Genomic DNA, 24,309 nt, shown 5'->3' with positions numbered 1-24,309 from the left:
GGGTAGCATTACTGGACTCATTACAGATAGTTTGAAAACAAATGATCAAAATCAATACAGCAGAGCCAGAGGTACTTACTTTTTTATTCCACACATTCTTCTTCTTCTTCCTTTGGCGCCTACATTACCCACAATGCAACTTAGCCACTGAGTGACACTATCCTGTGCAATTACTGTGAGTATGTTGTTTCATTCACTATAACAGAACAGTGATCGTGGTGAGGAGAGGTTTGCAGTGGATGTAAGTGACTGACTACAAAATTATAGCTACAGAGGCTGTGTAGATGTAGGTTGTGCCAAAACTTGAGCAAGGATCTACTTCTTTATTTATAGACATCTGTTTTTTGCCACTGACACGAATAAAGAGACGGCACACGGAGCGTTATTGTTGATGTCAATCATTTCCTTTACCTCCACCCAGCTTCCCTTAGACAGTGTTGCAATTGAGCACCAGAACCTGCTAACATTCAAAAATAATTTATTTCAGAAATGTACTGTGATCATATATTCATTCAGATTCTGCATGATAAGCTTTTTGTTGCGTACAATGAAATCACCCCACGGAGAGAGAGAGAGAGAGAGAGAGAGGAAAAAAAAGTAAAAGTAGATGACATTTTTTATCCTTTTTTTTTTTTTTTGGAACTATGGAAACTAGGAACACACCACTGAGTCTTCACTATAGCGTTATGAGTGCGCCTGGCAGGCGGGCCCGGACGGACGGTACCGGCCATTCTGTGGCGTTACTCCAGGCAGGTTTACAAGTTGCTGCAGGACAATCTCTTTATAACCAGACACACAGTGAATGATCTGTAAAGCTTAACGCACGACGAGTGTCATCACACGTACACCTGCAACCACACACACACACGCGCACACACACGTTAGCATTTGGGACAGTACAGTCACACCTGTAATAGTACAGAGTGGTTGATTACACAAAAGGGGAAAGAGGTGAGGCAATTTAATGACATCATCTCTTGGCGCAGGCCCAGCGCTGCCCCGTGACAGTGTTCAGTGACAGAGAAGATTTACACCAGCGGGGCCGGAAAGAGGAGGAAAAAAAACCCTCTTTGTTTCTTATCAAAATCACACTGTTAACATTTTTAGCAGAACCAGCAGCTGTGCCCACATGTGAATGTCCCCAGACTGCCTCAGTTTGACACTCTTACATTGGATTTTTCAAAGCATTTCAGTAGACATATATTCAGAATGAGACTGATGTGTGCATATGTGAGCCAGCCAAAGGGTGAAAAAGAAAAAAAACGTGGGTCGTGTGATGCAAATTTTACACACAGCCCACGTCCGTCAGGAATTAAAAGGAGGCTCTCGTAGTGCGAGGCGAGCCGCTAACGACGCCACAGTCGAAGGGCACCGTGAGCAGTCCGGTAACAATTGGTGCCAGATATCATAAATAAGTGTTTTTCTCTATCAAGGCATCTTTGATCCACGTTAAACACACTCGCAGAAAGACTTCAACACTTTCACTTGAACAGATATACACTCATTTCATTTTATATCTGCAGGATCCTTCAGGCACGGCGCAGTCAGTGACATCCGACCCGCGCGGCCCAAATGTTGTCCGACTTTTTCCATGTGTTCGTGTGCTATAGGCCGGAGAGCTGTTTCCATGGAAACACATGATTGTTTCGCCAATGTCCGTTTAAAAACTCTCCCGGCCAACACATTAAAATTTGTTCGATTTGGCATGAATTCCACATCCACATCTGTCTTTTATGTCCTCCTTTTTTTTTTTGTTTTTACATCCAGTTCATCCGGTCCAAACTTTGTCCGTTCGCTTCCACAATATGGCTCCCTCATATTGTTGTTTCAGTCTCCATCAATGCAGAATCTGCATTGAATTGATTTTGTGTTCTCAGTACATCTACTATATATATATATATATATATATATGTACGTATATATATATTTATATGTGTTTGTTTTTCAAAGATTCTTGTGACCTGTACAGAATCAAAGAGGATTTGAATGTGTTCAAAGAAAAGTGACATAAAAAGGGGAGGAAAATAAAAGTCATGCAAAAAAGTTCAAATAGCAAAAATAAAAGTGAATCGGTGAGTATCGTATCAACTGGTGAGAGAAATCAAAGCACACTTCCACACATTAAACAATACAAAGTGCTCAAAACACTCTCATAGACTTGTTCCACATGTATCCAGGCTGACTACAGACGACACGTAAAAAATAAAAACTAATGAAAAGAAAAGAGAGAAAGGCGTGAATGACTTGATTGAGCTGACTGCGCGTTGCTATGTTCTCCTTCAACACACGTTGGGTAGATATTTCCACAAATTTTTCGATGTCCTTTTCAGAATTTTCACACAAAGGAGGAGAAGCCAGCGATTGGGGCCCTCGAGCCGGGGGCTAGGCTGCTGGGGGGCCTGTAGAGGGTGCTGTGCTGGCTGGGGGGGTTGGAGCTCTGCTGGGAGGGGGTGGGAGTCCGGCTACCTTTGGGCCTGAACAGGCTGCCCTGACCCTGGGGTTGACCCTGGGCTTGCTGAGGCTGGGGGCTGGGCGAACTGAGCTGCGGTGGCAGTGGAGGTAGAGGAGGCAGCGGCGGCGGGGCGCAGTGCTCCGGGTCGCCCGACTCGGACTCGGTGTAGCTGTAGGCCTGTGCACGGGATATGCCTTTCTGCTGGCGCCGCCAGGAGTTGTAGTAAGTTGGGTCGCTGATGTAGTGGTTGACGAAGGAGTGGGTCTTCTGTCGGTTGGGGTCCACCTCGTACTCGCTGTCGCTGCCCTGTGAAGCAAAGAAAATAAAGAGGAGACGTTGATTTATGGAGTCAGCATGGGGTGCGTCTGCAGTGTTTCCATGGGGAGCAGTTAGAGATGCTGAGGCTATAAATGTAAATGAACATGAAGTTATTGAATTATTCTGAGCAAAGTCATCAATTCACAATCATCCCCGTCTAAACGACACACACATGCACACACACACGCACACACACACATACATACACACACACTTACATTTACGACACGGCACAAGAACAAATGGACACCAATGATGGTCAAAGCATAATCACGGAAGGATGACTTGTTACTGAAGCGTGCATTTGTAAACGGACCATCAACACAAGATGGGCGAAGGTCAATTTATCTTCAGGAACTTAAACCAATCAGTCACTGGGTCAGACTATGTGTTCAGGGTCTTTGTACCACGCCAGCAAAGACGGGGTTTGGTGTTGTGTAGCACAGTATACCACATAAAAAAACCTATGATGGGATTCTGAGGGAGAAGATTGGATGGGGACTAGCAATAGGAACCAGTCACCTATCAGGCTACAAAACATTCAAAGCAGGCAGCCACAGGAACCTCACCAAATGCAGTGGAAGTGTATGTAGGCCACCTGTCCCATATGAAAACACCAGCGCCTCCTATGGGTGAACAAAACAATGGGTTTTACAGTGCATCACCATAACAGAATGATTAAAATGGCCCAGTTATGACGATGGAAATAGCATAGATATGTTATTCATGTACAGATCCTTTGTGACATTCTGTGTGAGTGGTCTGAAAAGCTAAAAAAAAAAAAAAAAGCAACATAGGCTGTGCAGTGCATCTTAAAACATAGTAAAAGATGTGAGGAAGTGCTTTTTCCTCCCTTCGTTAAGTGAGTTTGAATTCCAATCAAGCCGCCGTGTGTAAAAGAAATGACGATAATCCTCGCCACATTCTTGTCACTGACCCTCCACCTCGCCGCAGACCGGGCTAGAAACCCAGCTATTGTATTCGTGTCAAGTACCATTCCTTGTGTCGAACGAAAAAGCAATGTGATCATCGAGCGCTCGGTGGGGGATCGCTCATGGTCAACTAATTGCCACGAGAAGCAAGATGCCAATTGGCCGGCCAGCCTGTGATTAATCACCTGGCCCACGGGGAACGAATGCTGAGTGGACTTTGCCAGAATTGTCACTGGATAATTTCCCAAAGAGCATTAGGTGCAAAGCAAAGCAACAAAGACCTTTCCTTTTCAGAGATGGAGCTGATGATTGTGAGTGTTTCAAGGCTCTTTTGCTCGATCACCTCTCATATTATCATGATCCATCTCCTCGCACAGAAACACGGCTGCTGGCACGCACTCGAAGGGCAAACTCCAGAGCTCAGCACAGCACATATGTGATACATATGGCAGCAGGCTCAGATTTCCCTCTGCCTCCCCTATATAAAGGCTTTTCTTCTTTGTAGCTGTCAGCAGAGTTTATAAATGTCCAAACAGACAATGCTTGTGTTGACTTAAATAAGAAAAGTTCCCGCTTTTTTTTTTTTTAACCTCTTTGGTTCTGAACAAAGGAAAGCGATCCCCTCCTCCCCGACTCTCACTTTCCACAAATGAACCAAAGGCAGACGTTGTGCACAGCACGGCTTGGCTCAACATTCAGAAGTCGACCACCGCGATCATACTTCTTCTTTTATTATCTTGTGTATTCTTGAGGGGTGTGACAGGCATCGGTGGCCGCGGACCGTTTGTTGTCCGTTATTAATATTGTCACCCGTTTGCAAACACTTGAGGCCCGACCAGTGTTGAAAAGCATTCCAGTCGTGCCAGTGTGTTTAGCAACACAACAACACAATAATAAGATCCATTCACAGTGGACCAACAAGACACGCTGAGCAGCTTCGAGTGGTATTACCTCACTCCAAAAGAATTAACACCGCAGCGAGAGATGAAACGCAGCCACAGTTGTGAGAGAGCGAGTGCAGACCAAGTGTTGACACGGGGAATTTGCGTTCTAGTCCTGCCCGCTCCGGCTCGGCCCGTGAAGTGTGCGCAGCAGATGTTCTGACTTTTGAGATGTTCTTCATACGAGCGTACACCTCTCCAATCTGCTCTCCTTTTTTGCTTTTTTGGTTCATCGCCAGTCTTTAACAGAGATAACTCAAGGATCCGAATGAGGAACCTACTATGGTGGAGTTGCTTGACAATTTGCCTCTGGGGCGGCGCGGCCCGTGAAACAGCTCCTTTACTTCAACTCATTACAAGCTAATTACCGGAGCTGAATGCTGTGAAAGAAAGAGACTTAAGGCATGAAATGCAGCATTGCACCTCAGCCCTCGAGGGGAAACCACCACCTTTATTTATGCGAGGATATGTGTAAGACAGACACACAGCAGCCTGCCGGTGACTATTATTAAACATTTCTTCATCATTATGATGTTAAATTAGGCAGAGAAAGAGATTAAGAAATCTATCCAATTAACTGGTGAAACCTCTTGACAGCAGTTTATTTTATCATCAGCATAATAATCATAATTTTTATCATCAGCATGATAAAGTTGCCTCGCGTTCGTACAACTGTGGGAAGAAGAACAATGTGGGAGAGGGGGAAACAAAGAAATATGATAACTGATGTGCATTTAAGGACGAAATTACGCTTTGTGGGAAATAAATTGGTCAAATAAGGCAGCTGTTCAGACAATCTCGAGCTTCGACCTTTGACCTCAGACTGGAGGGGGTAAAACTGGACATATGTTGTGCTGTCTGTGTTTAACCCAAACTTCTTGCTTCTAGAGCACTTTAATTATTATTATCCAACCAGGACTGTGCAGCTGAAATGGTTGAAGTCACCTTGATGCTACATGTAAAAAAAAAACATATAAATGATTAAAAAATAAATAAGACAAATGAAAAAGTATTTATTTCAGATGGGGTGTGTAGGATGAGCTGAGGAGTCTTCCCGCTGCTCTGCAGTCTGGTGGTACGGCAGCAGATACTCCTGCATCACCTGCCAGACGGCGGCCGGTCGAACAGGTTGCAGCTGTCCTGGCTTGTTGTCTTTGAGTATCCTTTCAAGTTTTGAAAATGCTTCGTAAATAACTGTGAATTTCACTCTCCTGTGGGTTATATAACGGCATGAGACTGAAACAATAATCTCCAGGGCAGGCATGGCCCCCATCCCCCCACCTAAAATTGATGCATACCCCAATACCACCGAGTGGGTTAGCCTTTTGTCCTCTAGTTATGGATTATTGCAGAGAGGAGGGGGAAGGGGGATGTCTGTGTCACTCTCATTGATGAAGTGAACACAGCAGGGGTCCCCCGAGACAAAGACAATGACAGTGTATGCGGGGCTAGAGGGGGATTAAAAAGTCCAGAGACATTCACAGGAGAATGTGGAGCGATTTCTGTGCAGGAAGAAAAAAAGATTAGGGAGGAAGCAAACAGGAATTGGAAGATATGGTTTTGGCCGCACACTGAAAGCGTGCTGCATCAAAGTCAAGTTGTATTTTGTCATCAAGGCGGGGATAAGTCTCCTCCGCGGATCCAATCCCCCTCTCGCTGCTATAATGTACATTGCTTCATCAAAACAAATATAATCGAGGGATTTGGGATTTTCTTGGGCATTAGTGCCGTCCCAGCCTGGTGGACAGAGTAATGGAAGCATGTGCTTTCATTGTGTTTCCATACTTCTTTAATTTGTCACCCGTCTGGACTTTTGGAGACTCCATGAGGGCTAATTTCTCCCTCGCTCACTTTTTCTGTCTCTCTCCACCGTCCTCTGTCACGTACAGATGCCTCAAATCATTTTTTAATAAAATAAAAATGCATTTGCGGTCACGACTTTCCTTTTATCCGGGGGTTTGTGACATCATAGCGACTCGTTGTCACTAGAGACGATCCCAAACATTACAGAGAGTTTTCTCACTTGAGCCCCGGCCAAAATCAAAAGCTGCAGTGAGCAGAGCGACGGGGGAGGAGGAGGGTGGAGAAAGGAAGTGACAGACAGAGACAGAAAGCAAAAGAAAGAAAGAAAGAAAGAGAGAGAGAGAGAGCATGTAAGAGAAAGCAAGACGTTTTCATACCTCTAACCGGGGAATGCAGCTCTGCAGAGAGCGTAATCTGCAATCCATCTCTGACTCAGAGATGAGATCGTCTGGCTTCGACTGGTTTCGGTCTTAAATGACACACAAAGGTGGTGCCACAGAGACAACTTTGGGAAAATGAGAAAGTCTATACTCAAGTCAATAGGGCCCTCCCTGCGGAGGCGGGCGAGCAGTAATGGTGGCCTTGTTGCCTCGCCAAGTCAATGTTAGCTTCCTCCAAATCCCCCTCTTGAGGAGGAGTACAATAGTCAACTTATACCTGCTGGTGCAGTCCCCCGGGGATTAAAGAGGACAGACAGCACAATGTCATACCGATAGCTCAGAGTTATCCGCTCAATAAAACTTCAAAGAGCATTCCTGAATTTCTCCGAAAGCACCATTGGGTGCTGATATGGTGGCCTGTCAGGGGCATGGCCGAGGAGCCCTGGGGGTAACAGGCAGGTCTCTGTGTGTTTCAGCCCATCAAAGCCGACATCAAGTCCTCGAACGGGCAGGAGGCAGGCGTCGTCATCCCAGGCCGGGGGGGGGGGGCGGCTGCTGCATTAGGGGCCATGTTTGACAATACGCAAGTGCGAGCGGTAGATATGTCGGGCAGGTGATGAAATGACGAAATGATTCATTTGAGGGGATGTTATCGTGCTGCGAAAGCTCCTGTCCGTAGTGATTCATTGTAGGGAGATTTTCATTTGATCTGCAAACAGGACTTAGGTCCCGATAAGGCCAGGTGGGGAGAGATTTCTGGCTGCGGTATTCACACGAGGGACCGAATCTAGCTGAGAGATGTTCCAAGATAATTTGGGAAATGCCTAGAGTAAAGAATTCCTAGATGAAAGGAAGCACCGAAGGAAGCCTGAAAGCACGGGGAATTCAGGACCACTTCCCCCCCGACGCTTTCATCTAGGATCAAAACCAGACTGCAAAACCGCAAGATGGTTCATCCAAACCACAGAGCGCCAGAGCAGGAGGGGGACATAAACAAAAACAGAAACAACACACACACACACACACACACACACACACACACACATATATATATATATACAGTATATATATATATATATATACACATATCAGACACAGAGGGAGAACCAGACGGATAAAAAGAACAAGGGTGAATGAAGGAAAACTCAGGACAAAAGTCAGGAAATGAGAGACGCGAGGGTGGGCGGCATGCAAGACTGATCAATGGAAAGATGGAGGGAGACGGAGAGGAAGTCACAATTTATCAATTGGACTCGCTTACTGGGCAAAAGCAGTTTGGCTCGGCACACAGAAAACACCAGACATCAGCTGATAGCGTCTGCTTAGAGGACTTTAGAGATGTAACAGGGATTCAAAAAAATATGATTTTTAGACTACTTACAATGTTATGGCCAAGGCTTGACCAGAGGGGAAGAGCCAAGGAGACGATATTCATCGACTCCGTCCTCATTAATCGAACATTCAGTAGAAAGTTTGATAGGCTGCCCGGCTGGAGCAGCGAGACTTTAAAAATCCAGCACAGATTCAGAGGTTTGATTTTAGACTACTTACAACACTAATGAGGATCGGCTCCACCACAGACGGAGAGCAGCGTGAGGGAGTTCAATTATTTTTATTGACTTTGTCTAGACAAACTAAAAATTTAGTAGGAAAGCTTGATAGGCTTCCATTCTGTAACGGCGAGATGCAATACATAAGCGGCAACTAAAATACATCTCGCAAAGAGCATCTGTCCTCGCCGTGTTACATAAGTGCTGCGGCTGAGTGCAGCGGCCTGGATCGCAGGTGGATGTTGGCGGAGTGACATTCTCCACAGGTCACCGCCCGGTCGAGAAAACTGCTTTGCCGTCAGCGAGCGGAGTCATTAATCTCTCATCTCTCCTTGTGCATTATAGCCGTATCACATGACCTCCGCAGGCTGAATGCATTCAGGTGAACGACAGAGGAAAGGACACCATGAGCCGACACAAAACACTGAACAGCCGACAAAGCGAAGCTGAATTCCTGACGAATTCAAGGAGGTGACAGTGAGCACACGTACACGGTACAGACGTATAACAGAGACACACTTTATGCAGACAGACGTACAGAGACCAGACAAGATACAGTGTTCAAAAACAAGAGTAGCTACTGCACCTGTGAGTCTGAGATTTCGGAGGGTTTCTCAGTCAGGCTGCTGCTCTCTGCGGGGATCAGGTCGTTGTACTTTGTGCTGACGTCCTCGTCTGAATAGTGAAGACTGCCTGGACTGGGTCTGGGAGGAGATCTGGGGAAAAGCAGAACAGTTCTGAATGATCCAGCTGCATGTTGTCGTTAACCCAAAGAATTTCACTGAACCTTTGATTATTTTGGCATTTCAGGATAACCTTTTGAAATCAGTGCGACATTTAAATGATTATTTTGTTTTTCGTAGTTTGAGCTCTGGTAGAAATCATGAAGTCAGACGATCAGACAGATTTCAAACAAACTTGCATGGAAGAAGAAACAAACTGTAAAATCAAAGTCCAGCACAGTTTGCAGACTGACTTCCTTGCTCAGCTTTGACCTAACGTTCTTATGGTAATTGCCGGCACACAGTCGTCCTTGGCGAGGATTATTACAGGTATTATCCGGAGAGCTGACCCCCCACGTTTACCTCCGAAAAAAGTCAGAACCACACGGGAAGCTCGGGTCATTTTGTCGGACGGCCAGCACCTCCAGTCAGTCGGTTTCATTTGCATTCATGAAAGTGGCACAAAAAGATACGTGAGGTCTTTGAATCCATCAGATATTGGCTTTTTCTCTGTCTGATGGATTTGGTGCGAACCTACAGAAGTACTTAAGTGTCTGCTTGTGTATGTATGAATACATTTCATAGATTGTTTTATGGATTCATTGTTGTATTTAACAGTGACAACCATTGACTTCTGCTGCCCCTCGGGGGAGCTGTACTCTTCTCTACTGTAAACAAAGCTGACCAGATATTTCAGTTAAACTGCTTCTGGAGCGTCCCTGTGGCCTAGTGGTCGAGGACACATCATCCTCAGTTTGAATCTAGTTTGAGGCCACATCCAGACCGACTGTAGATAGATAGATACGTTGGCTGTGCATGAGAAAATGCAGCGCCCGCATCACTTGAATGGAACCGGTGTGGCAGGAAACAAAGTCTGACTCAGGCTCTGTCTTACTGTTTGCTTTTCTATTGTTGCAGCGAAAGAAAAAATAGTTCCAGATGTTATATTCTGTGTCTTATTTCTACTGATTGCTGTGTTTTGACATGTTAGAAGGCTTCAACTTCACAGATCTGTTACTCAAACCTGACTTCCACGACTGTATTTTGTCATCTCATGAAGCCTCAGTGCCTGATGTGCCAGATCTCAGCAGTTTCTTTAGTGGGTCATATCCTCGAAAGGCCATAATGCATTCAAAAATAAAATTATTTTTTTAGGAATCATATTAAAACAGTTTCTAATAACAAGCAGATGAAGCCATGCAGTGCCTCCTTCCTTCTAATATCAGACACTTCAGTAAGCGCTTCCTTTCAAGTTCACATGTATCGCTGTCTGTCTGTCTGTGTGCGTGGGAGTGCAGCTTGATGAGAGTCATGGGACACTCATGAGATAGCTGCCTACAGCCAGTCTCTCCTGGACTGAATAATTCCCCCTGATTCAGTCCTCACTGTGGGCTGAGGAATGTCAAACCACCGGGCCCTTGTGACTAAATTATAAACTGAACTCTCGCAGCGCTCGAGGGGTCATCAAATAAACGGCAGCCTCGGGCTTTTGCTCCGGCAAATGTTATCTGAGCTCTACATGAACGATGCCACGGATTAGACTGTCAGCGGCGTGCGGCGGCGATCAAATATGACAGTCAGATGTGAGTTTAAAGAGTGTGAGTGATGCGACTGAGCAAAAAGGAGGGATCCTTCAGGGGAGTGTGAAGCGGGTCGAGGCGGTGTTGAGTGAACTGAAGAAGCTGAAAGGAGGAAGGAATGAGGAAAAACGAGGGCAGAGAAAGATGAAATACTGGAAAAACATTTCCTAAAATGGTGCGCTCCAGTCAGGGGTTCTTTAAGTAAATACGAGAGGGAAAAAAAAAAGCTCTCGGTGCCGAAGCTCCTCCGTATTTTCCACTGTCCCCCGGTCCTGCTGAACAAACACCCATCTGTTTCTGCTGATTGGTGCTGGTTTGGCTGAGACTACCGGGACATACTGACTCCTGTTGACTTTCCAGGACATAGTGTCGGCCGCCAGCGGAGCTGCTGCAGCGGCGCACACACACGGCCGCTTTTTACACGTCAAAAAAAAAACCACATTAGCATTTTTCCAAATAAATATACTTTGAAAGCATTTCAAAAATGTTGTGGGTGCGATCCAGCAGCTCTCACAAGAGAGGGGTGCTCCGAGTGCGTGAATGGAAAAAAAACTCCACAGGGAAATCACACAACGAGCTGTAATTCAATTACCCTCGATGAGTTATATTAAACAAGATTAATTCACTTAACTTGAGTGGAGGATCGAGACGTGTACGATGGAGAGCTACTTATACAATCTACAGGGTTTTCTAATCTGCGTGATAGCTTTGTGTTATGTGCTGACAGGATGTTCAACACTTTTCTGAAGTGTCTCCGTCTGTGCAGACAACTTTCTGATAATGATTCCTGATGAATGGACAGCTGTGACGAGAGCTGCAGGTCACGTTAGACAGATTTGATCTGTCTGTGATAGCAGAGTTGTGAATACTCTGAGCTTCACGCAACAACAGTCGTATCAAACACATCAGAGCTGCTTTAAATATTAATAATCATTTAAAACAATCTCCACTCCATCTCCACTCAACAGATTGATCATTTATTCTTTAAAATGCCAGAAGATACAAAACCAAATTGCTCAATTAAAACTTCAAAACATATTTAATTTACAATGATGTGATGTAAAATCTAATGTTTGACATAACTGCAGCGAGAAAGAACAAATGTTGGCAAAGAAACAAAAGGAAAAGGAGAATATTATCTCATTACGTTTAATAGTACGATGGATTTTTACTAAATCACCTTTTAAAAAACTCTGCAGCAGATTAAAAGCATCACTTATGAAACGAGATGGGCGAGCTGTACTGCCTGAGCCGAGGTCGATGTGTTGCATGCAGAGAGGGGTTATATGCATTAAAGGATAAGTTCAACCAAAAATGATCATAATCTACTCATAGTCTCACGCTGAAGGAGAGTCATGTGAAGTATTGGAGTCCACCAAACATTTCTGGAGCTTCACGGCAAAACACGATGCAGTATTCTCCTAAACAACTGAAGTACATACAGTAGGGACTTGAAATGGCTCCTCACAGCTTAGCCAGTGTAATCCAAGTCTCCAGAAACGCCCAGGATGGACAGGAGGAAATTTATTTGAAAATACGTTATTTACATGGTCGAGCTCGGGCACCACCTGCAGACAGGGTGTGCACATTTAGCTCGGAAGCTACAGGGAAGATTTCGGCTCAGAAAAGGGTGTAAAAGACGTCTTTTCAAATCAATCAGAGGTCTCAGGATCTCCGGTTAGGATCCAGGTTATGCTGGCGGAGCTGTATGGAGCCATTTTATACTTTCTTTTACTTGTTCTTTTGAGTTTTAGAACAAAGTGCCCGTCTGGTGTTGTTGCAACAACACCTGACTTTCCTTTAGCATGAGGATCCATAGACGATGATTGATTTGGGTGAACTTGTCCTTTAATGTATATACATACATACATACATATATACGTCTTTTCCAGATGTATTAATGTAAACGCTTACGAGACTTCACTGTATTAAGGACATCTATACTTTTCTTGCTCTACTCCATTACAGTTATTTTTGTATTGTGATTATAATTACTACAACTGTTAAAACATGATGCATTCTGGGTTACCGATGCAGTAAACGTGATTGTGAAGTACATGCAGCATATACCGGTTCAGCATTTTCAATAGCTGTCGAGTCATTTTCTATCTTTCAACTGATTCATTGATAAATGGTTAAACATGTTTGCAGACTTTGAACTCGTGGGTGCCGGGTCGTCTTTGTAGTAAGATGAAAATGTATAATGAGCCAGCTCCGGCTCGCATTATCCAATATCCCCTCCAATAACTCAACATCTAACAACGCTTTACATAAATGTAAATGTGACACGACTTCTTTCAATAACAGGCCAACTAACAGTCCCCCCAGAGACGCGTTTTTTCTCAGATGCAGAAAACTTTGCAGCAAAGTCTTGATCAGAGCTCCGGATTTCTATCTGCACTTTATTCCCAGAGGACTCTCCAGCGTAACCTTTACCAACTTGCATTCCTCAGCAGTCCTCGCAGAGAGCCCCCGTATAGCAGAGCGAGACAAAGAAGCTGAGGCCAATGTGAAGAAATGCTACTGAGAGGAGCCCACTGGGACATTATGATAAACTGCCTGTTTAAAAACACTGAGAAGCTCGGCCCACTTTCACCTCTTCTCCTTGACTCTCACACACTGTCGAGTGAGGCGTAAATTATTTATCAGCTCTCTCGCTCTGATAGAGAAGGGTCCACTTAATCGTCTCGCAGCAAAAATTCAGTCAGTAGTACATCGGGGGAAGAAATGAGTACCGGGGGGGCGGACTCAAATCTGCCCCCAGTCTTTGCTCATTATCAGGATCTCCTCCTGCTACAATCGCCTGTGGGGACTCATTAACATGTCTGAAGTGTTCAAGAGCTTTGTCACTCAAGAGTGTTTAAAACCATGTTAATCTACACTGAATTACTTCACCAGGACCTCCTCCAACCTCAAACCAGCGTGTCAAAGGAGGTTTCAAACTACAGAAAGAGGCTGATACAAAGCCACACAGGAGCGATGCTGTTAATCCTCCCTCTTCATCGTGGCAGCGGTAAAACGAAAGATTTTCTGGATGTTGAACCTCAACCTCTGAAACACATTTGGGGTTTTGAGTTTACATGCTGTGGAACTGATAATTTAATCAGATGTGTTTCGGTTTTTTTCAAGAGCTGATGATAGAAGGAGCGAAAGGAAAGAGGCGCACATGTGAAGCACCAATCGGGCAGCCGGCGCTGATTGGGCACTGACATGGAGGCCACCGACTCAAGTCTCTCCTTTAAATTCAGTCCCACTGAAATGTTTAAACGTTGCTCGAAAGACGATGCATGGAAAAGTATTTTGCATCATGACATGGCGCCAGAAAAAGGGGTTGAGCATTAGCGTGTCCACCCAGGTGTCAAGTTTCCATCACAGCCGATCGGAGTCGGAGTCGATGAAAACCCGTAACAGCAGCATCATTTGACCCGGGAATGAATGCAGAGTGTTCGTGTTTGTTGGTTTGTGAGCAGGATGGAACAAAAACCACCGTGCAGATTTCCACGAAACTCGGATGAGGGACAGGTCTCAGTCCAGAACGGACCCCATTAACTTCTGGTGTGGATCCGGATAAAGGGGCGGATCCGGGAAGTTGTTCTCACTTTCCTTACCATTGCCAGAAAGGATGTCTTTCAACATATTTGTTAATTTCTCAGGGAATAATGCATGGAGCTTGATGAAAAAAATATGGCGTATTTAGGTGGCTGAGCACAAAAGAGGACTGCTAAGGCCTTGCCGGAGGTATGCGCTCTACTGAGTGCCATTCTACTTTGGAAAAAGGTGTTTAAATTATTCTGTTTCCAAAAATCTTTTCTGATATGAAACTTCAAAATGTGCATGAAAAATAAATATATGGAAACAGTTATTGTTAAAAGCATCTCTGCATTAATTTTAACCTCCTTGCACTGCTAAAAAGGCATATTGATAATGTAAGTAGCCACGGATTAAGTTGTCAGTCACCAGAAGTGAACTTCATTGACTTCCCAGTGATGCTGATTGAATTTACCGTCATGCACATCGGCCCCTGTCGTCAAACTCTGGACAAACAGAAGAAAATCTCCATCTAAAAATCAAGCGTAAATGGCATCGGGCTGCCTGACACCGCTTCTGAATTAGAGTGAACACAGTGGGATTACGAACGTGTTTGATTTCTGATCCTGCTACCAGACAGAGGACTTCATCCCGTCTTTGGTATTCTGAGCCCGGAGATCAAGATGCGGCATTAATCTATAATCGGAGGCTCAGGTGTTGGGATTTGGGCTCCTCCGCTACGGGCTGAGTTCAAAGACGGGCTGATTCTGAGAGTGCATCTGTGCATTCTTCCACTCGCAGCCTCCCCCCCGCCACCCCCACCTTTGAGCAGGAGACATAATAGGAAGCTGCCTGGAAGCGCCTCAAAGACCCGGACCTGCTTTGATCTGTCCTCGAGGCCACGCTCACATGCACACATACAAACGCACAAAAAAAACGCATCACACATTCTCATACGCAAAACAATGTACTTTCCTCACCATATGGCCGTGCAGACTGCACACATGGAGGAGGCTAATTCCTCTCAGAGTGCACCTGTCTCCTTCAGAATGCTATAATATCCTTATGGAATACAGTCACCGCTGACAAACTGCCATGAAAACCTTTCAACTACACTCGGCACGACTGCAGCTGCCTCTTAATCCACCTCTTACAGGTACTAATGATCTAATGCAAAGTGTACAGTCGGATCCGGAGTCGGACTTCTAACTCCCTGCAGTGTTCTTAGCGCAGGTGCCAGTCAGAGTGATTGGCTTTAAACAAGGTCATGGTCTCTGCACGCTGCACGTCTTACAGCCAGAACTCGGTGAAATACAGAAGCTCATTAAAAGAGAAACCAGTGAGTCAGTTCATATGCAGCTTTTAAATAGCAGAACGGGTGCGTTTCAGTCCAAGTCATCGGGAGGTTGAGTGGTTGTTTTTTTCCCCGAAAACGTTTTCAGGCATGAGTTTATGTTTCCATGGATAACCCAATTATTTCACCATAATGCTTATTCAGTTTATGACATTAAATTAAGCTCCTAGTTTAGAAAAATCATCCGCACTTTAACACTGTTGGTTTAAAAGCTGAGTGGATCACTGACCTGGTGTAGACGCCGTTCTTCCGGCAGAAGGAGTTTTTCACGGACAGCCGTCGGTTGTTGAGCTCCAGAGCCGGGAAGCGGCCCTCGTCCAGGCTCACCATGTCTCCGTGGGTCAGGGCGTTGCAGTTGGAGTTGTTACCTGGACACACGTACAGAGACACTGTGTGACCACAGGCCAGACGGACAGCATCAGGATCAGTGACTTGATCAGCGAGAGAGTGAGTGAACAAAATGAGGGTATAAAGAATGGAAAGTAGACAAACGATATTAAATAGTAATGTTGTTAAAAATAAAAAACATGCATCGATGAACCAGATTAAGAGAAATGATGAATGAGTGAATAGTAGAGATGTTGTTATGTCTTCTGGGACACGTCCCAAGCCCCTGGGAGTCCAACTCGTCATGAGGAAGTCACATGTCCAACACGTCTTCCAGCTCTTAAATTGCTGACCAATAAAACTTCATGGCACGTGAACATTTTAACTTGAAAGCTTTGACTTCAGGATGTGCAGAAATATCATATCTCCTGAAGTTAGCATGCTAAGCAGCTAGCCTGTCCCAGCCCAAAGCTCCTGTGCAACCAGTGTAAACACCAACACTCCCCTGGTTCCTGAGCTCCTCGTCCAGGCTGCTAGCAGCAAGGCTAACTGAGCTAACTAGCTAACGGCAGCTACAGTTGACAGCAGTTATGCTGGCCCCTGGTTTTGAGTATGAACTCGACAGGTGGCCAATTCTAACACATTGCACCTTTAAATTCAGAAGTAAATCAAGTCCAAGTAAAGTCTCAAGTTCTCAGGTTTGTGACTTAAAGTGATATTTAATCATTTGAAAAGATCGATACCACAAAACTTATGCAGCTGGAGCCAGCAATTAATTAGCTTAGCTTAGTATTGAGACTTGAAACAGGGGGAACAGCTAGCCTGGAGTGTTTACTGTATGAGTTTTACACTAAAAGTGCTTGTATATGCTGTTTTCTCGCCCCAAAATGTGGGTAAATCTTCAAAAAAATAGGCAATTTACTCCTTTTCCCTTTGCCACTAGACAAGTTTACTTTAAAGTTTTTTTCCTGGTGTGTCACATTCAATGTCACGCACTGGAAAACAAGGACGCAGGAGTCCAGACACCTGCCAGCTTCCTTAACATCAATGCACATCACAGCGTTGCGCCATAAAAGGGGCCGAAAATTGGAGTGTATACCCAAGTTCCACGTTTCTATCGCCGCCGATCGGAGCTGAAGTCTATAAATATTTGTTGACTACTGCAGAGTCACTGGACCTGGGACTGAATACAAATTGCAAACCTGTCCAACTGAAGACAAAAGCCAGATGTTAGAGGGTTTTTTCCTCCTGTGTGAAAGAGGATTTAGTGAGTTTTAGAGGTGCTTGCAGGCGGATTTCGTTTCCCCCTGTTTTGCAGCTAACAGGCTGCTAGCTGCAGAATTACACTGAACTGACAGATATGAAAAGTCTTCTGATCTTCTTATCCAACTCTCAGCAGGAAAGCGAATAAGCCCATTTCCCAAAAAAAAGACGAACTACTCCTTTAAGTCTGACTCAAGTCTCAAGTGTTACGTGCACAGATTTGTTTCTTATAACCTCCGTTTACTGACAAAGAAGGGAGCTTCACAAATTCACGAGTACAAGCGAACTCATAGACACGCATGTACAACATACTTCAGTATATGATAAATGAGGGTGCCTCTGTGTGTAAACACTGTGTGGATCACACATGACTAGGCAATAACACAACTATTTAGCCTCCCGAACTCCCAACTGTCCCTCGTGATCAATCAACCAGCTCACACTGTAAACTGAGAGTGACGGACCCGCCATGCTGCTGTACGGTAGATTAATGATCGGCGGGGCTGCTGCTTGCCCACGTTACAGGTTAAAAACACTTTAAGTCAACCTAAGACTTATGGGGGGAACCGCAAGCGAGGGCCGGGACCTCCGCGGCTGCTCCGGGGCTACTCGAGGTCAATTGGTGGTTACGCAAACACTCAGAAAAAGAAGAAAAATACGCTGGGTAGGTCCAGTGGCCGGGGCCAGATTCCTAGAGGGGGATATGGAGGCTTTGAGAGCGTCTTTGTGTTGGAGTGAGAAGGAGCCTCTTGTTTTTCCTCTGTCAGTCAGAGAGATGGGCAGTGACCCGCAGGGACCCCCCCTCCCCTCCCCTGCCTGGCAGCTAAACAGCCATGGCAGAAGTGCTGAGCTGAGGGAAATACCCGCTGATGTCAGGGCTGCAATGAATGAACAAGTATGCCCCCTACTCCGGCGTCCCTGCCTCTCTGCCTTTTTGTTCCCCCTGCAACTCAGTCAATTATCCGATTCATTCAAAATCTGATTTCACCACTCTCTCAAAAAAGTTAACTCCAAGTTCACCGCTCGGTATGTGAATAAACCAGAAATCATTAAATCCTCCACTCATTAGGTGTTACTATTTTATAAGGAAAAGTCAAGTCATCAGATTCTTTACCCTCGAAGCCACCGGCGGGGGGCAGAGTACATTTTATAATTAACGCTCCATTTAACTGGGCAATGGTGTGCACTCACCTGACTCCGACTTCTTGGCGTACTTCTTGCTCTGTCCTCTGATAATGAGGATGAAGACCAGCAGCAGGATGAAGATGAGCCCGACCAGAGCCACCACGACCAGGAACCACCACTCCTCGTAGAAAGGCGCCACTTTTTGGGCTGGACGGAAAAACGGAAAATTGAGAATTCACGGATGTTAAAAAAAAGTTTCTGTGATGGCTGAATGACTCTACTTCAACAAACACACGAAAGCTCACCAGATATAGAAGGAGAGTTTGGGCTCGGGGTGCCGTAGCCGTAGTCGTTCACTCCGATCACCCTGAAGTCGTAACTGACCCCTTGCTTCAGGATGTCCATGTTGAACGTGTGTGATGTCACTTCCTTGGGGATGTCCTTGATTAGGATATCCCACAATCCCTCATCTGTAATAAAAGTTTGAGTTGTAATTTTTTGGAGCGTGGGGGTCAGGGTGACCTTGTTAAACATCTTTGCAAACAGGTCGTTTGTTTGTTTGTGTGATATGCGGCTGCGGTCCGGCTGGCAGCTCTCAGAGTAATTCATAATTCCTACAAATATTACACAATCCATCAGTTTCACCGCTGCCGTAAAATTTACAGCGACTAAATCTACATCATAAATTGTGACGCAGCCGTATTTCAAAATGAAGCAATATTATATTATACGGCTCGCTGTTCGCTTTGGAAAATCCTGCCAGAGAGCGTTTATTACACACAGCGCTGCTTGTAAACATCAATGCAAAGTTTGACTCTTCTGATGGGGTCCGCGCACGTAAACAAGCCTCAGCAGGGTTCATCGGTCATGTTTCTGAACTTTGTGCAAAAGTTAGAAAAGCTGATGTAACTTGAGTCAAAGTCAAAAAGACAACTCATCATGTTATATGATACTGCAGAGAGATCTGGCTATGAATAAGAGAACGGGGGGAGGGGAGATTTGTGAGGGTATCAGCCCCCTGGACATAATATCATCACCAGCAGTGGACCAGAATATAATCATAGGACCACGAATAAGTGTGAGTAATCTCCCAATCAGAATAAAAATATCCCTCGATCAGCCTACGTTAGGCGCTGTAGCTTTCGAGACCGACAGAAACACAGTGGCAGGAGATCTTAAAAGTTTTAAGGGTTGTTCAACGCCTTGATTGTCCAAATGCCGCGTTAAAACCCTCAATTGGGAGGCAGACTCTGAATGATCTGTATACATGTCTAACCCTAACCCTAAAACCTGAATAATATCGACATATCGCATATTTCCTAACTGGCTCAATGCAACAATAACAAGGCCTCATTTGGAATATTACAACTGAATATGCTGTTTGCATGACCCATATCAAATTTGGGATTTAAAAGGCGGTTGCTAATACGTGGCTAAATGAGACTACAGAAGTTGTCAGGGGCTCTTTACAGGCCGACTTCAGCTGTTGAGGGTACCGGTCTTGTGGAATATTAGCGTGCAGGTAAACAGAGTCAGTACCACTAATCATCCAAATCCAGCAGTAAGCACCCCGCTCAGTTTTTTACCCACATGCCTCCCTGTGAGTCGCCTCCCATCCATCACCACCTCAACCCTGCCAGGGCCTGTCAATCACACCTGCAACCTGATACCAATTGTCTCAACTGCAGCGCCAGGATCAATAACCCATTAAAATAGCAGTGACACAGACACCGGGGCGGCAGATGTTGACACTTTACACCACTTTCCTTTAGCAAACTATCAGGGGAGCTAACATAAGGCGAGCTTTACAACTTCACGACTAATGTGGAGACCATCCGGACGGGGCTGGGGCACACACCTGACGGTCTGGCCTCGATCACGTAGCGCGTGATGGGAGCGCGCCCCGGGTCCCCGCTGGTCCAGTGGATGGTCAGGGCCGAACCGTAGCGTGTGATAAAGGGCTCTCCAGGGGGTCCTGGGGCTCCTGGGGAGAGGATAACAACAAAGTGTTGAAACAAAGCATTTAAAATGAAAACTCAGAAACATTTTCATAACACACACATCACAGCCGTTACCATCTCCGGGGCCGGTGGTGATGTTGGCCTCCACCTCGGGCCCGTAGATGAAGGTCTTGGCCCGGATGCGGAAGTTGTAGGTGATGCCCTCGGCCAGGTCTTTGAGCTTCAGCCAGAGGGGGCCGCTCCCCTTCACATCCACCGTCACTGTCTTACTGACGCCTGGGGGGGAGGGGGAGTGAAGACAGTCGGCACAGGCCACTGAGGACTCTAGACAAACAAACCACATTTAGAGCAGGTCTTTCACAGGCCAGGCAGTGAGGGAGCACACTCAAGACACACACACACACACACATATACAAGCAGAAATGGAATTAGTAGAGGGAAATATGTTTCACATCTTGGTACTGAAGATGTGTAAAAGAAGCTGTTATAGTCAAGGTGATGGTTAGCTTATAGCCCGGGAAAAATGCACACCACAAGATTTATTAATCTAAAACAAAAGTCAAATAATAAACAGGTTTTAGTTGGTAATCCTAACAGATCTTGTCGTGTGCATGAAGCTTTTTTAGAGAAGCCAGCAGCCATTTTATAGCAGATAATAAATGTGAACGAGTAAGAATGAGAGCTTTACCATCCACCGGCGTGCAGGGTTCATACACCAGACGGTAGCCCTCAATTATGCCATTAGGGAAGGTGGGCTCGCCCCAGGACACGTTGACAGAGGTGGTGGTCAGCTCGCTGAAGTGGATGAAACTGGGAGCGCTGGGAGCTGGAGGACACAGAGGTCAAAGGTCAGAAGACGGATGGGAAATTGTCAATAAACTATGTGAGCATGAGGGGTGTCTGAGGCTTTCCACTGACAAATGCGTGCAGAGGTTGTGTGGGAGGACATGAAAACTAACACTTTATGTATAATATATATCATAACCATCATTATTAAATAGGGTTAACCTGCTGAGGCGACCTCCTGCAGGCACAGCTGACATCTTTGACATCTTTTATTTATAGGTTTTCTTTGTGTTCGGAAACAATCAGCAACTAAACTGCTGTAACTTTTCTCACTACAGTTCTGGAAACTGCAGTTCAGTTACTATTCACGCAGCCCAATATCATAAATCACAATTTGCCTCAAGGGGCACAGCATAGCTCAGCATACAGCACCCTCCGCCCTTCACTCCCCCCAGAAAGTCCTTTTAACAAGTGTGAAAGAAACCTCAGGAGGAGCAGTGAGGGAGTGAAGGCTCTCCAAAGACCGACAGAAAAGTGTATATACAATAATTATGGCAAAATGTAGCTTGTAAAACAAGGACAAGAGGTCGAGCAGGAGTTGAGACGCTCTCAAAAGACAAAGCTCCTTTGTCTTAAAAGATGGCATAACTATCTCCACAGTGCTCCTCCTCCTCCTCCTCCTCCTCCTCTTTCCAGCTTGTCATCTGCTTCCTCCTCTTACGACAGCGACCCGCGAGGGAAGACAAGAAGCTGTGGACATCTTGCTCGTCTTCCCTTTTTACTGGGCCAAGTTACAATGTCAAAAATGCACCGAAAATGTGAATGTAATGGCCTCTTTTAGACAGTGTTTGAGAAGGAAAGAAGGGAATTGAGACAGAGAGAAGAAAAAAGCAAACAAACAAACAAACTAAGAAAGAAAGAAAGTAAGACAGGGGCATGGTGTGCAGACGTAGCGTGCCTCGTTCAGAGCATTTCCATACCATCCACTTTTCAGACAAAACAGGAGATTCAGCAAATGAGTTCGGAGCGGGTTTGCTGATTAGGAACTTATGCTCAGTGTGTGGTTCCGCTAACATCGTTTGGCATGCTGACAGCAACGATTAGCATCATCCTCGCAACAAATTCTTTCCTCATGGGTGACTCATCCACTTTGAGAAAAACTCTGAGGCTTTCTCCAAACTAACATCAGCACCGGCACCACCACCGGCGCATAAATATGACAAATGAACAAACACGGCTGCACGGGCTTCTCATCTATCTGCTTTAGTCATGTCTTCCTGTTAACTCATTTGTCTTCGGCTTGTCTTCCTTTCCTCGGCGCCTCTCCATCATGTGTTCATTACGTGCAGAAATATTTGTTTTACGATATCGCTTGATTGCAGCAGTCCTGACTGTCGCACTCAGTCACGGCAGGGTACAGAATTTGCATATTTATTGGCGTCTGGCGGTGAGGCGTACCTGCTTGCTGAGTGCGTCCCCTCGTCGGCGGGCTGCGGGGTCCGTCCCCAGCCGCGTTGAAGGGGGCCACGCTGATCATGTAGGTGGTGTAACCGGTCAGGTTCTTCAGCTTCACCCCTCCTTCGGGCATGAACAGAGTCCGCAGCCGCTCCGTCTCGTTCTTTCGCTGGAACTCCCAGAAGTAAACCTGCGTGGAATAAGAGAGGCATAAATAGATATTAATGTTCTTCTGCAGACGCTGTTGAGGGAATACAGCTACCTCTGCTTCGATAAAACTCAGTCCTATTTCAGAATCCCTTAAGGGAAGAGCACTTTCATTTTATTCGCTGTAAATGTTTTCTTAAGCAGCAGAGAACCTTTCACTGAAAGGCCCCTCTGGAAAACAGCGCTCGCTAAAAGTGTAAAAATGTGCCTTTAATGGTGATTAACCGCGAATGGATGAAGTCGCTTGTAAACAACAAAAACATTTAGATGCTTATACGAAGATGAAAACAGAAGAGGATGTTGTCTTGTTAAGGAGGAGACCCATAATCATGTTGCTCCTGTCTCGTCGTGGCACTCAGAAGTGTTTGCTGGAGAGTTTTTAGAGAAGCGTGACTCTGACCTTGTAGCCCTGGATGTCTCCGTTCTGTGCGTCCACCGGAGGAGGCTCCCACGTCACGTCCAGCTGGGTGGCTGTTGCAGACTGGATGGCCACGCTCTGAGGCGGGGCTGTCGGCACTGTTGGGAGGCCATCACACATTAAAACACAACCACTTTTTTATGCATTTTTAAGCGTTGGTTTGAGCTTCTGGTGTCACCATAATACTGACATTAGAGCTGCAGCCGTTTAGTAGATGAGTCGGTATAAAAACTTCAATCAATGATTTGTTTGAGTAATTTTTCAAGCTTCTCAAATGTGACGATCTGCTGCTTTTCTTTGTCATTCATCAGTAAATTTGCGTCTTTGTGTTTAAGATTGTCGGTTGAAGAAAAGAAGCAATTTGAAGACATCAACCTGAGCTCTCGGAAAATTGTGATTGTGATTTTTTTTGACATTTCATAAACTAAATGATTAATCGATTGAGAAAATAATCTGCAGATTTTTAAGCCAAATCTGGGAGGCTAAAAGCGTTAGCCCGGACCCTGTTTTAAGTGGGGGTCGAGGGTGGAAATAATGTCCTTTCATATCAATTTGGGATTACAGAGACATGGATTCGGCTGGCAGAGCTGCCATTTTATGTTTTTTGTTCCCATCGACTTCAGTAGTTTCCTACTGTTCCATTTATCAATACTGAAAATAATCATTAGTTGCAGTTCTAGTAGACAGACAGCATTCTAGCTGTGAGCCAAAAAACCCTCAACAGAAAAGATTTAAGAAAGACAATTTACACCTGCACGCTTCTAACAGAGATAAGTTGTGTGTTGTATGTATGTGTGTGTCTATTTAAATGACAGCGTACGTACCTGCTTCTCCCACAAACACCTCCTGAGGCGGGCTGTTCGGCCCTTCGCCCACGGCGTTGTATACAGTCATACGGATCTCGTAGCGCTTGTGTTTACTCAGCTCTGCGGCAGAAGGAAACAACAGATGTATAAAGTTAGGAGTTATCTTTAACACCAAACTGAATTGTACCAACACCCCATTTTCATATCCACAAAGGTCACTGTCGCACTGGTGTCCCACCAACAGTGCTCCTGGGAACTGAACACTTCTGCTGCACATAATAACGAGGGCACAGAAGAAATATGTGGCCACTCTGCGTTTGTGGTGTTTATCCAAATAGACTCTGCACTGGACGGTGTTGGACTGTGCGAGCTCGTGTAATCGGTGTCCAAGAATTTTTGTA

General features: G+C 45.3%; 1 protein-coding gene across 5 annotated transcripts in view; it reads right to left on the bottom strand.

The window, feature by feature from the left end:
* Window positions 1-461: 461 nt before the first annotated feature.
* Window positions 462-24,309, bottom strand: part of sdk2b (sidekick cell adhesion molecule 2b) — a 276,603-nt gene continuing 252,755 nt past the window's right edge. Inside the window, exons 34-45 of one of the 5 annotated variants that reach the window (XM_084341902.1) lie at window positions 23,927-24,028; window positions 23,085-23,200; window positions 22,481-22,667; window positions 20,925-21,062; window positions 20,351-20,560; window positions 20,134-20,259; window positions 18,581-18,745; window positions 18,342-18,482; window positions 15,790-15,949; window positions 8,963-9,092; window positions 3,340-3,396; window positions 462-2,758 (exon numbers count right to left, since the gene is read on the bottom strand). In XM_084341902.1, coding sequence (XP_084198028.1) covers window positions 2,336-2,758; window positions 3,340-3,396; window positions 8,963-9,092; window positions 15,790-15,949; window positions 18,342-18,482; window positions 18,581-18,745; window positions 20,134-20,259; window positions 20,351-20,560; window positions 20,925-21,062; window positions 22,481-22,667; window positions 23,085-23,200; window positions 23,927-24,028 — 1,955 coding nt within the window. In that variant the 3' untranslated portion in view covers window positions 462-2,335. The remainder of the gene's footprint in view (window positions 2,759-3,339; window positions 3,397-8,962; window positions 9,093-15,789; window positions 15,950-18,341; window positions 18,483-18,580; window positions 18,746-20,133; window positions 20,260-20,350; window positions 20,561-20,924; window positions 21,063-22,480; window positions 22,668-23,084; window positions 23,201-23,926; window positions 24,029-24,309) is intronic. The other 4 variants (XM_084341903.1, XM_084341899.1, XM_084341900.1 and 1 more) reach the window with 4 other exon arrangements.

This window comes from Pagrus pagrus (assembly GCF_965226575.1).
Source record: "Pagrus pagrus genome assembly, chromosome: 21".
Lineage (NCBI taxonomy): Eukaryota > Metazoa > Chordata > Actinopteri > Spariformes > Sparidae > Pagrus > Pagrus pagrus.
This window is presented reverse-complemented; position numbering and strand designations above follow the sequence as displayed.